Below are 14,283 nucleotides of genomic sequence, written 5' to 3'. Positions count from 1 at the left end.
AGTATGTATCTAAACACATCCCAAGTTCATCTCAAACTGACCGCAATCTAATCTCAAACATATAACAAACTCATCTCAGACTGAGCCTAAGCCATTTTGCTTGAAGCCCTTGTATATTAGTATATATTTGTACCAGGGACTCTTGAAATGTATCATTGGCGTGGCCAGTCAAAGTGCTGAAATAATGACCAGCAGTAAACCTTCAATATAAAAAGATAATTGGTATGGAGATCTGAATATACTGTATTTGGAAAGGGATCTCCATACTACGGCCCACGGACCAAATACAGCCCACAGCTAGGGTCAGGTTCCACCCGCCGTGCTGTCTTTCTCCAAGTCAGTTGGTTGCTAGAACTGCCAGTGTCCTAGCAACAGATGACATACTCATCCTCTGTCAACACTTGCTCTGCCTCCCAAATCTTGGTCTGTTGCGGTACTGACACTGTAAGCAAGGTAAAGCTGAATCACTCTAAGACCCCTTTCACACCACACCACTGATAGCGTGGACGGTAAAACGCCGCCATTTTTAGCGGCGTTTTACCGCCGGATTTGCGCTTTTACCCCCGCTAGCGGCCGTGAAAGGGTTAAAACCGCCGGCAATACGCCGCAATAGCAGCGTTTTGCCGGCGGGATTACAGCGCTGCCCCATTGATTTCAATGGGGAGCAGCGGTGGAGGAGCGGTAAACACACCGCTCCTTCACCGCTCCAAAGAAGCTGCTGGCAGGACTTTTTTCTAACGTCCTGCCAGCGCACCGCTGTAGTGTGAAAGCCCTCAGGGCTTTCACACTACAAACAATGGTGCAGCTTCTTTAGGGCGTTTTGCAGGCGCTATTTCTAACGCTATAGCGCCTGCAAAACGCCCTGGTGTGAAAGGGGTCATAGGGAATCTAATGTAAGAAGGGCTCTGATGGGGACCATGATGTAAGTGAGGAATCTGATAGGGACACTAATAGAAGGGGGAACTCTGAAGGGGAACATAATGTAAGAAAGGCTTTGATGGGTACCCTGATGTGAGGGGTTCCTGATGTAAAGGGGGACTTATAAAGTTGACTCTGATGTAGAGATTGCTTCTTTTTTTTTTTACTGAAGTTCTTTCTCTTTTGTGCTGAATGATATCAGAATGATTTAAAAAAAAGATCCAAGTAAAATGCATTAATACAAAAAAAGGTGCACCATCACTTAAACTTCAAAAATCCCTGTAAACCATTAAACAAATTCTGTGTAAATCAACATATGAGCAATAAGGTTCCAAAATAGTTAATAGTTAAATATACATACAAAGTGCAACAAAATGTTCAAGAAAGTGCAGGGCTCCAATACTGTGCAATATAAATATCCACCAAAAGTATCGGGCTCCAATGAAATCCCAAATGAATCCCAAAGTGCCAATTTGGTTCCACGCAACACCAAGTACAGTAACAGAAAATACTGACAAAAAAATCTAAGACAATGTGTAAACCGCAGAAGGTCAATAACGCTTGTGTAAAGATCCGGAATGCCTTTGCTTGCCGGGTCAATTTCTACTTCAGGTGACTGACGACATAGTGTTAAGACAAAACATGCTATCAAGTGTGGTGGCAGTTTATACATTGTCCCATACATTTTTTGTTATGTGAGTACCTAGGTAACAAATAAACTCAGTGGTGTTTTTGCAATATCATACTAGGGGGCCTGCTCTATGTCCTTCTCTATTTATGGTCCAATGCCATGACTGAGACCGGGCACAGAGCTTTTTCCTGAAGTTGACCTGGCAAGCAAAGACATTCTGGATCTTTAAACAAGCATTATTGACCTCCTGTGTATTGAGAGGGTAATATTTTCTGGTAAGAAGTGTGTACACTTGGTGTCATGTGGAGCCAAAATGTATATTTTTATGAACTATTTTGCCACTTTTTTGCACATATGTTGATTTGCACAGAATTTATTTAATGATGTTTACAGTGATGTTTGTAACTTAAAGGGATAGCACAGCTTTTTTCTATAAGTTTTTGGTCTAATATTCAGATGATAGACCGCTGCATTCTGGTTCATTATTTGCACTGGGTGCAAAGTCATTCCTTCTCATTTTTTAATTAATTTGAATATTTCTTATTCATGAAACTGATTTGTTTTTCAGCCTGTGAAAATGTGTAAAATATACCATGTAGCCCTCTTACTGAAAAGTTTGGAGACCCCTAAATTAGGAGCATATATCGGAAATGCAGAAAATTCTTATAAAGACTTTCTCACAAATGAGTCCCTTTTCAGATAGTTCCAAGAGTGTATACCCAAAGTGGAAACTACTTTACAAAACTAGACACAACTGTAGAATCTATACAGCTACTGAAAGTCAAAAGAATAAGCATCAGTGATCCCCATGTTTCCATACCTGACTATTGCTTATCAGATATTGATCAGTATATAATTTTTTTCATATCATACAAGGAGATGTATGAAAAAGTTTAGCTTTAACAAGGACTACCAATAAATAAACTGCTTATTTGGAAAACCTTAAGGGAAACCTGTACTGAAAAAAACTTGTAGGCAGCCATTTTTTTTAAATGCCAGTTAATTGGATGCCTTAGCCCTTGTACACACGGTCGGACATTCTGCCAACCAAATCCGTTGGATTTTGTCCAACGGATTTTGTCCAACGGATTGTGTCCGAAACTGTTGCATACACACGGTCGGACCAAGTTGTCGGAAAATCCGATCGTTCAGAACGTGATGACGTTATTTTGTTACGACAGGACTACGTTCACGCTAGTAGCCAATAGTTTTGGTGTAGGAATTTGATCTGAGCATGCGTGGCACTTTGTCCGATCAGAATTCTCTACACATGATCGGAGTATGTCCGATCGGACCAGTTTGTTGGAAAATATTTTCAACAAGTTGGAAAATTGGGTCCGACGGATATTCCGACTGAAACACTCCGATGCATACCACACACAGTCGGATTATCCGACAAAAACGGTCCGATAGGACACATTCCGTTGGAATCTCCGACCGTGTGTACAAGGGCTTACTGATCCTGATTTAGTACTTTCTAATTCACTGACTTAGAGGAAGTATGAAAATTAGCTCTGACTTTACACTGACATTGTTGCTGCATTCTTATTCCTGGTCAGTGACTTGGAAATTATTGAGAAGAAAGCCAGGCAAACAGAAACAGATTGTATACAAGTGGCTTACACACCAGTAAAATAGTGTAAAGTTCTTCCACATAGATCCGTTCAGTCTCTATGAGCTCATGGATAACATGCCTGAAACAAAACAGAAAAATACTTTTTAAATAAATGTTACAGAGATCCATCTTACGTTCCGTCCCTCCACAAAGAGTTAGGCAAAACCTTCCCTATAATGGCACAGTCAGTAATACACACCTGAGAGAGCATTCCAAAATCAATCCAAAGCAAATTTCTGTAAATAGAGATTCCTTTAAAGCACCCAGTAGCCATTACAAATATAACTTTTACCCCCAGAGAGCTATTTTTTTTAATATTTGGATGATAAATATAGATTTGACGGTAGCAATAAGGTCAATATACTCATCATCAGGCCAAGGTCAGACAGATGTTGAGAGCTCCAATTTAAGTATTTATTTTTTTTTACTAAATTGTGCTTTTAAAAAGAACAATACAAAAATAACACCTGTCACTTGGAGCAAGCGTTAAAAGACTAACACTATCTATTTCACACTACAGTAAAAAAAATACCCATGGATCCACAGATTGCAGTGACTGGATCCAGTAACCTGGTATATACCCGACAGCTGCATCTTCTTAAGCCCCATACACACTATCAGATTTTCTGCTGATTTTTGTCTTCAGATTTACCAAAACCATGTAGTGCAAGTTCCTGCCTGAATGCATACACACTGAAACTCCTAAGGTTTGACCTCATATTATATGATTTTGGTAAATTGGAAGGAAAAAATCAGTAGAAAATCTGATAGTGTGTATGGGGCTTTAGAATGACCAAATTAAAGATGTAGCTGCATTTATTTTATCCATCTAAGTACAGATAAAAGTGAAAGAAAATAACAAACATTGTCAGCACAAATAGGAACAATGACCTTACCCTTTAAGTATGTGTAAACTGTCTTCACTTTCTGATATAAAAAATTGTAAGGAATTTCTTTTTTCTTGATAGTCATGCATCACCTCAATCTGGAATTTAAAACGTTCACATAATTAACTTTAAAGTACATGAATTATAACACACAGAGGGTTAGGTTTACTCAAACTGGTTCACTCAGAATCTGGTGCAGCTAATCAGCTTCTAACTACACTTTGGTCAATTAAGCGTTGACAAAAAAAAACATGGAAGCTGATTGGTTTCTATGCAGAAATGCACCAGATTTTGCATGCTTCAGTTTCAGTAAATAACCCTTTTTGAAAGAAGAGCAAATTGTGTTTCCAAAAGCAGACATTTGACAACCTCCCTTTGTTTCACTTAGCAAAATATCTGTGAAGGTTTTCTGTCACCTAGGACATGGTATAGCTAGTAGTAGTTAGTCACATTCAACAGGACTTGATTTTTTTTTAATGTTAAAGGCATTTCACTGATCATCAAAGCTGCTTCTAAACATTTAAGCAACTGAAGAAGTTGGTTGGATAAGCAGTGAAATGTCTTCAGCGGTTTAGAACCAGTCATGTTGAATGTGACTACTATGTACAAATGACCAACATGTGTTGTTTTGTTTTTTAGACACAGAGGTATATATTGTTATTTAGAAGAGTTTGCGGTCAATAGTTAGAAGAGTATGTTATACACTTGCAATATATCATTTCAGACTCCAGATTCAAAACATCTTACTAAAGCCTAGTACACATGAGCCGAATGTTGGGCGGCATTGGCCGGGGCAATAGAAACCAGCTGACAATCAGCTCCTGTGTACTGGAGTAGGTCCGACAGAAGCCACCCATTCGGTTGACTTATGTCAAAGTGGCATGAACAAAAAACCAACCAGCTCCCATTCAGTGCTCACAGACAATAGCTAAGATCGCTAACTGGAGTGTTCCGGAGGGGGGCTTCACCCTGTCAGAACACAATAGCACAGCAGGGGAGATCACTGTACTAACACCAGACAGTTAGTACAGTGGCTCTTCCCGAGCTCCCAATTTGTTTTTTCGTTCAGCACGCTGGAGAAAAAAAAATACTACTAGTTTATATGGCATTTAACTCTTTGATTCACTGAGCCTGATTTACAAAATAAACTAAAGCTTGACTATCCGTAATTGTTCTGCCTTTGCCCTCCTCACATGGCTTATTAAATTAACTTCCACAGCTCACCCTACTATGCGTACAATGGGTTGTTTTAAATCTCTTCTTAGGGCTAAGCCCAGCCAGGATTTTTGGATGGCTGGGTCACCAAACCCATCCCTATGAACTGTATCCCTAGGTCTAAAGCCCCATACTGTGTTTGGTAGATTTTAGTTTTTTTGATGGTGATCTGTGTTATTCATTATCTAATAAAATTCAGAAATAATCAAACAAACCCGCTTGATACGTCTCCCTCAGCGCTCATGGAATCCTACACTAGTGATTCGAAACAACATAAGCAGCCACTATAACAATAAATCAATAAACCCAAAAAATATGTTACAGAAAACACTATAACATTAGTAGCGCTAAACAATTAAAATATAAATGATAATTGTGATAATAAAGTCCAATTTGTGGATATACTGTAAGTGATATTATGTCCATCAAGCCAAGTTCATATGTGGTTAAATCCAGTTGATTACCATCACCACATCGAGGCCTCTGTTTTATAGCAGATGGAGAGACGCAGTGCCTGCTGACATTGATTGTTAAAATACAAGCGTAACATCTATTGTTGTCTGGTAAGTTCATTACCTTGGGGAAGCACTTCACACAGGGTGTGGTGACGATAATCAACTGGATTTAACCCCGTATGAACTTGGCTTGATGGACATATTATCACTTACAGTATATCCACAAATTGGACTTTATTATCACAATTATCATTTATATTTTAATTGATTAGCGCTACTAATGTTATAGTGTTTTCTGTAACATATTTTTTGGATTTACTGTGTTTTTCATTGTCTTCTCTTCTATCCTGAGATCTGTACATCAAGGGAAGCCTTTTGAGATGCAAAAAGAACCAGGCAATGCAGAAGCCTCTCCTCAAGCACAACAGTGGTTCCATTAGAGCTTGGTGGGGGTGTTGAGGTGTTATATCTGTTTGGTGACAATAGCTGAGGCAACCAATAAATATTGTTCTTTAGAGATTATGTTTTAGTCAAATAACTTTTTATTCAAATAGTTCAGGAAAAAAATTACAGATGAACAATATATACTGTCAATAGACATAATGCAGTAATTACGTAATACAGAAATGCCATTGAGTAACCGTTTGAGGAAATTCAGACATTTTAAAAAAGTGCAAATAATACAGTAGAACTAATTATTAGAAGGCCACTTCAGAACCTGGGGAGGCCATAATATTAAGAAAGGAACAAGAGAAATTAACAATGGAAATAACATGAGAGGGAAATATCAGACATGGGAACTCCAGACATGGTTTGCTCAAGATAAGAGATTTCAAGAATTATGGGAGTTACAAGGATTCCAGAGGATAATGGAGAGAAGATAAGCTGAACAGGATATTGTGTTTTAAGGGCTCTCAAGGCTCTTTAGAGATCTAGTGTTAGAGATTTCCTTAAGGGTTAGGTTTGCCATAGGGTTTTGCATTAAGGTTAATGATTGTGCAAAAGCTTTGAATTTTTACATTTTTTATGTTAAAGCCCCACTTCAGTGTGATGTTAAATCTACCCATGCAATGGGGTCCTCCTTGGCTATACTGGTTAGGAGGGGATAAAAATAAATGGAAATGCTTACCCTATTCCTTGTAACCACAGGCTTCCTCCTCTACATGTGACCAGTTTCCCAAAGCCATTTCACTTCACTGCCTGACTGGTGGCAGCTCTATGATATCATCAAGTACAATACAGGACCAGGTTGTCACTGCATGAGTAGATTTTTTAAAATATATATTTATGTCATTTGTTGCCCTTGCACAATTTTAAAGCATGTCATGTTTGGTATCTATCATCAGCTTTAATAGTTTATAAAAAAAAAATTGGGTTATGTGTTTTTTTTTTGCATAAAAATTAAGAAAACCAAACTTTTTACCCAAAAATTTAATTTGAAAAATTGCTGCTCAAATACCATGTCGCATAAAAAATTGCAAAACCCACCAATGTATTCTCTAGGGCCTCTGCTTTTAAAAATATTAACGTTTGTGGGTTCTAAGTCATTTTCTTGAGAAAAAAAAAAACAGATCATTACATATGAACAAAAAGTGCCAGAAAAATGCCCGGTCCTTAAGTGGTTAAGATTCTGGTTCAGGTTCAAAGTAAATTTTAAAGGTAGTTAAAATGTTAGGATTTAAGTAGTTTGAACAGTGACAGTTGAATTGGATTAATACCTATTTATAGACTTTATCAAGGACCAGGTCCAGACAAAACCAAATGGCAGAAGTGTATCTCCAACCTTGCTATCCCCTAGAAAAGTACACTATCTCACAAAAGTGAGTACACCCCTCACCGTTTTGCAAATATTTTATTATTTCTTTTTATGTGACAATACTGAAGAAATTACACTTTGCAACAATGTAGTGAGTGTACAGCTTGTATAACAGTGTAAATTTGCTGTCCCCTCAAAATATCTCAACACACAGCCATTATTGTCTAAATCACTGGCAACAAAAGTGAGTACACCCCTAAGTGAAAATGTCCAAATTGAGCCCAATTAGCCACTTTCCCTCCCCGGTGTCATGTGACTCATTAGTGTAACAATGTTTCAGGTGTGAATGGGGAGCAGATGTGTAAAATTTGGTGTTATTGCTCTCACTCTCTCATACTGGCCACTATAAGTTCAATGTGGCACCTCATGGCAAAGAACTCTCTGAGGATCTGAAAAAAAGAATTGTTTCTTTACATAAAGATGGCCTAGGCTATAGGAATATTGACAAGACCCTGAAACTGAGATGCAGCACAGTGGCCAAGACCATACAGTGGTTTAACAGGATTGGTTCCACGCAGAGCAGGCCTCGTCATGGTCAAGGAGTTGAGTGCACATGCTCAGCGTCATATCCAGAGGTTGTCTTTGGGAAATAGACATACGAGTGCTGTCAGAATTGCTGCAGAGGTTGAAGGGGTGCGGGGGGTCAGCCTCTCAGTGCTCAGTCCATACGCCGCACACTGCATCAAATTGGTCTGCATGGCTGTCGTCCCAGAAGGAAGCCTCTTCTAAACATGATGCACAAGAAAGCCTGCAAACAGTTTGCTGAAGACAAGCAGACTAAGGACATGGATTACTGGAACCATGTTCTGTGGTCTGATGAGACCAAGATAAACTTATTTGGTTCAGATGGTGTCAAGCATGTGTGGCAGCAACCAGGTGAGGAGTACAAAGACAAGTGTGTCTTGCCTACAGTCAAGCATGGTGGTGGGAGTGTCATGGCCTGGGGCAGTATGAGTGCTGCCGGCACTGGGGAGCTATAGTTCATTGAGGGAACCATGAATGCCAACATGTACTGTGACGTACTGAAGCAGAGCATCATCCCCTCCCTTCGGAGGCTGGGCCGCAAGGGAAGTATTCCAACATAACAACCCCAAACACACCTCCAAGATGACTGCCTTGTTAAGGAAGCTGAGGATAAAGGTGATGGACTAGCCAAGCATGTCTCCAGACCTAAACCCTATTGAGCATCTGTGGGGCATCATCAAAAGAAAGGTGGAGAAGCGCAAGGTATTTAACATCCACCAGCTCTGTGATGTTGTCATGGAGGAGTGGAAGAGGACTCCAGTGGCAACCTGTGAAGCTCTGGTGAACTCCATGCCCAAGAGGGTTAAGGCAGTGCTGGAAAATAATGGTGGCCACAAAAAATACTGACCCTTTGGGCCCAATTTGGATATTTTCACTTAGGGGTGTACTCACTTTTGTTGCCAGCAGTTTAGACATTAATGGCTGTGTGTTGAGTTATTTTGAGGGGACAGCAAATTTACACTGTTATACAAGCTTTACACCCACTACTTTACATTGTAGCAAAGTGTCATTTCTTCAGGGTTGTCACATGAAAAGATATAATAAAATGTTTACAAAAATGTGAGGGGTGTACTCACTTTTGTGAGATACTAACTGTTGTGCATATTCAGACCTTATCTACTATTGGCAACACAGATTGTTAGTTGGCTGGTGTGGGCTCCACTTTCTCACCACTTTCATTAATGAAACAAAGTGTTTTTCCAATGTTTTAATAAATACCACAAACAGATCTTGTGTTGCACTTTTGCATTATTCTTGGCTCCTCAGAAAATGTTTGGGAAACACAACTGATTGTAACCAGAGTTAATCCTATTGAAAGGTGTGTAGTCAATAAAGTCAATTTAATTTCAGTAGAATCACTTTAACCACTAGGGATCCGCGCTATAGCCGAATGACGGCTACAGCGCGGACCTGCTTTGCCGGGACGACGTCTATTGACGTCGTCCTGTGCACGAGCGGCCTGCGCGCCCCCTGAGGGGGGCACGCTCTGTAATCAGCGAGTCTATGAGACTCGCCTGATCACGGATCAAAGCAAGGGGTCGGTCCCGACCCCTTACCACGTGATCAACTGTCAGCCAATGACAGCTGATCATGTGACACAACAGAGCCAGTAATAGGCTATTTTTCCGCGAGGAGAAAAAAAAAAGCAGATCACCGGCGGCCGTGATCGGGACATCAGTCCCGATCACGGCCAGCTTGTCAGTGCCCACCTGCCCCCTGCCAGTGCCACCTAAATGATAAAAAAGTGCCCCCCATCAGTGCCACCCATCAGTGCCCACAGTGCCACCCATCAGTGCCCACAGTGCCACCCATCAGTACCCACAGTGCCACCTATCAGTGCCCACAATCTGCCTCAACAACAGTGCTGCACCCCAGTGCCACATATCCATGCCCATCAGTGTCATCTACCAGTGCCCATCAGTGCCTATCAGTGCTGCCCATCAGTGCCCACTATCAGAGCCACCTATTAGTGCCACCTATCAGTGCCCATCAGTCCCATCTATCAGTGGTACCTATCAGTGCCCCTTAGTGCCACCCATCCGTGCCACCCATCCATGCCACCCATCAGTGCCATCTTATCTGTGCCCATCTTTGCCCATCAGTGCCGCCTTATCTGTGCCCATCAGTACTGCCTTATCTGTGCCTATCAGTGCCACCTTATCTGTGCCTATTAGTGCAGCCTATCAGTGCCCACCAGTGCAGTCTATCAGTGCCCACCAATGCCGCCTCATCAGCGCATTTCAATGAAGGAGAAAAATGACCTGTTTGCAAAATTTTATGACAAACTATGAAACATGATTTTTTTTTTTTTATTATTATTATTTTGCACCTTTTTTTGTTTGTTTAGCAAAAAATAAAACTCCCAGCTGTAATTAAATACCACCAAAAGAAAGCTCTATTTGTGGAAAAAAAAATGATAAAAATTTCATTTGGGAACAGTGTAGTATGGCCGCGCAATTGTCATTCAAAGTGCATCAGCGCAGAAAGCTGAAAATTGGTCTGGGCAGGAGGGGGGTTTAAGTGCCCAGTAAACAAGTGGTTAAGGACCGCTTAACTGCTTTGCACCTACACTGGATTATTCAGGGTTATCTAGTTAATCGAAGAGTAGAAATCAGAAGCTTTTCAGCAAAGTTACACCACTTCTACCTACAGGTAAGTGCCCAGTAAGCAAGTGGTTAATACATGTAAGTAGTAAAAATATGAATAACTTACTTTTGTAATTAAAGTTTTTTAATATTACTAGACAAAATATAGATAATGAACCACAATTTGAATCTGAAATGTGAACCTATGATCCATCTCAAGTTTCAGTTTGTTGTAGGAAATGCTGAATTAATTGTAAATAATTATAGATAAATACGTGAATCCTGTCAAAAGGTGTGTAGGCAATAAAGTCACTTTTCATTTCCACAGACTCACTTTAATGAATGCAAGTAGTAACAATATCAATAACTTACTTTTGTAATCGAAGCTCCTTAATATTACTAGACAAAATATAGATAATAAACCACAATTTTTAATTGGGAATGTGAACCTATGATCCATCTCAGGTTTCAGTTTGCTGTAGGATATGCTGATTTTATTGTAAATAATCAAAGGTAAATATGTGAATCCTATTGCAGGTTATATAGGCAATAAATTCATTTTTATTTTCCACAGAATCACTTTAATAAATGCAAGTAGTAACAATATAAATAACTTTGTTTTGTAATTGAAGCTTGTTTATATTACTAGACAAAATATAGATAATGAACCACAATTTTAATTGGGAATATGAACCTTTGATCCATTTCAGGTTTCAGGTTTCAGGTTGTTGTAGGATATGCTGATTTAATTGTTAATACTCATAGGTAAATATGGCAAATTACTACAAACTTATTTGTCTCAGAAAAACTAAAATCTTACATTTTATTTAAAGTGTCAAAAACATCTATATGTCGGATAATATCTAAAGGTACAATGCTCTTGATGAAACAAGGGAAAACTACTGCAATGCAGCAACTACAAGAGACCAATCACCTTCTTTAGCAACAAATCAAATAAATGGTGTTGCGCTCCCTTAAACTAAATAATATTAATCCATGAAATGCTAACCAATAAAAACATAAATTATCTGTGCATAAATTCTGATTCCCGTGATAAATCGTGATCAGTGATCAAAGTGACTAGTGCAACAAAGCATTCCAAACGAATATATATATATATGTAAAGAAATAGAAACCACATATATAAAATCGCATAGACCAAAGTAAAAATCGCATAAAATCACCCAGTGATAGTGATGAATACCAATAAATAGATTTTCTTACTCAGTGTAAATAGAAACACATAAAATCGCAAAAATAGAAAAGAAATCGCATATACCCATAAAGTGATAAATGCAAATAAATAAAGTATGAAATCACACAGTGATAGTGATGAATACCAATAAATAGATTTTCTTACTCGGTGTAAATAGAAACACATAAAATCGCATTAATAGAAAAGAAATTGCATATACCCATAAAGTGATAAATGCAAATAAATAAAGTATAAAATCACACAGTGATAGTGATGAATACCAATAAATAGATTTTCTTACTCGGTGTAAATAGAAACACATAAAATCGCATAAATAGAAAAGAAATCGCATATACCCATAAAGTGATAAATGCAAATAAATAAAGTATCACACAAAGTGTGTATAAAGCAAAATTAAATAGTGAAACAATCAGTGCAAACAAATGTAGAAGTCTCTCAAACTGCAAACAAAAATAAAAAAGTGGCAAAAAAATCCGTAAAGTGCTTCTCGTAGTAGCAGGTCCTCCTAGCTTGGAACTAAGGGTACACCGCTGTCACCATCTGAGACCTTGGTCTCTTTATGCTGTTTGCCTTACAGCAGTAAGGTAAGGGGCCACCCTATATGTTAACTGCGGGACACTGAAGAGACACCAGAGTGGGCACAGTTTACGTTGTATTGCACCTGCTACTACGAGAAGCACTTTACGGATTTTTTTGCCACTTTTTTATTTTTGTTTGCAGTTTGAGAGACTTCTACATTTGTTTGCACTGAATGTTTCACTATTTAATTTTGCTTTATACACACTTTGTGTGATACTTTATTTATTTGCATTTATCACTTTATGGGTATATGCGATTTCTTTTCTATTTATGCAATTTTATGTGTTTCTATTTACACCGATTAAGAAAATCTATTTATTGGTATTCATCACTATCACTGTGTGATTTCATACTTTATTTATTTGCATTTATCACTTTATGGGTATATGCGATTTCTTTTCTATTTTTGCAATTTTATGTGTTTCTATTTACACCGAGTAAGAAAATCTATTTATTGGTATTCATCACTATCACTGGGTGATTTTATGCGATTTTATATATATGGTTTCTATTTCTTTACATATATATATATATATATATATATATATATATATATATTCGTTTGGAATGCTTTGTTGCACTAGTCACTTTGATCACTGATCACGATTTATCACGGGAATCAGAATTTATGCACAGATAATTTATGTTTTTATTGGTTAGCATTTCATGGATTAATATTATTTAGTTTAAGGGAGCGCAACACCATTTATTTGATTTGTTGCTATATGTTTCAGTGGTAGGGCTTATACCTCTGTCGGTGTTTGGCTGCAACCCTAATTGAGGCTTAATAGATTTTTGATAGCGCAGGGATACTTTTGTCTATTACTTTAATCACCTTCTTTAACTCCATAGTGTCAACACGGTCTACACTCACTAACCTACTGAGCCTTTGCTGAAAAATAGACTTGTGTGGAATTTCAAAGATCGACCATACTTAGAAAATAAGCCAATTTTTTGTGATTTTTTTTTAATATTGTTTGAGATTGTATTCTGTGTTGACTACATTGTTCTATTATTATTGTGTATAAGGATATATTTCATACTGGTATCTCAATGTGTGTAGTTCCTGGCAACTATATTTATAGGTGTTTTCTCAAGTCACTCAGGAACTCCAGTGGTAAGATATCCCAAACAAAACTCCTTAAGCCGTAATTAACTCCTTAATTACACTCCATCATTGGAGTGTAATGCCATATTGTGGCTTTGTAATGACCACTAAAGCCCCATACACACTATCAGATTGTCTGCTGAGTTTTTCCTTCAGATTTACCAAATCAGATAATATGAGGTCAAACCTTAGGAGTTTCAATGTGTATGTAATCAGGCAGGCCCTTCTACTACATGGTTTTGGTAAATCTGAAGGAAAAACTCAGCAGACAATCTGATAGTGTGTATGGGGCTTTAGTGGTCATTACAAAGCCACAATATGGCATTACACTCCAATGATGGATCCTTCACAATATAAATGTTGTATAAGATAATAATTTGAAGGAGAATGTAGGAGAATGACATCTTTGTTATTGGCTTGTAGGATGAGGTGGGGACACAAACTGCTGTGATTTACTCATACCAACATGTACCTATGGAGTTTGGATTCAAAGTATAACTAAAGTCATGTCCCAGCTGGGGAGATCTCTCTTTACTTCTTCTGTAGACACAACAGAACTTGAAAATAAATCTATCCAAGGTATTAAAGTTCCCTCTTAGACAGTGGTCACCACAACAGGTGTCCCAACTGGAAATCTCCTCAATTCTCATTCTAGTGACAATTCCAATTTTGGATTCACTGTCAATTTCAGCCCAAGAGATAATAGTCCCTAGGAAAAATAGATAGGGCCACA

The 14,283-nt window shown here is 38.4% G+C and overlaps 1 protein-coding gene across 8 annotated transcripts in view; it reads right to left on the bottom strand.

The window, feature by feature from the left end:
- The window catches only part of MCF2 (MCF.2 cell line derived transforming sequence), a 296,431-nt gene that overhangs the window by 108,807 nt on the left and 173,341 nt on the right, over window positions 1–14,283 (bottom strand). For all 8 annotated transcript variants that reach the window (XR_013277191.1, XR_013277215.1, XM_077490004.1 and 5 more), the window contains 2 exons: window positions 4,061–4,149; window positions 3,177–3,243 (listed from right to left, as the gene is read on the bottom strand). Coding sequence is in view for 6 of the 8 variants with exons in the window: in XM_077490004.1 (XP_077346130.1) it covers window positions 3,177–3,243; window positions 4,061–4,149 (156 nt within the window). In the remaining 2 variants the exon portion in view is untranslated. The remainder of the gene's footprint in view (window positions 1–3,176; window positions 3,244–4,060; window positions 4,150–14,283) is intronic.

Source organism: Lithobates pipiens, unplaced genomic scaffold (genome assembly GCF_037356315.1).
Source record: "Lithobates pipiens isolate NorthernLeopardFrog02 unplaced genomic scaffold, aLitPip1_a1.2 Scaffold_1, whole genome shotgun sequence".
In the NCBI taxonomy this organism is placed as follows: Eukaryota; Metazoa; Chordata; class Amphibia; order Anura; family Ranidae; genus Lithobates; species Lithobates pipiens.
The sequence above is the reverse complement of the archived record's forward strand: the minus strand, read 5'-3'. Positions and strand labels throughout refer to the sequence as shown.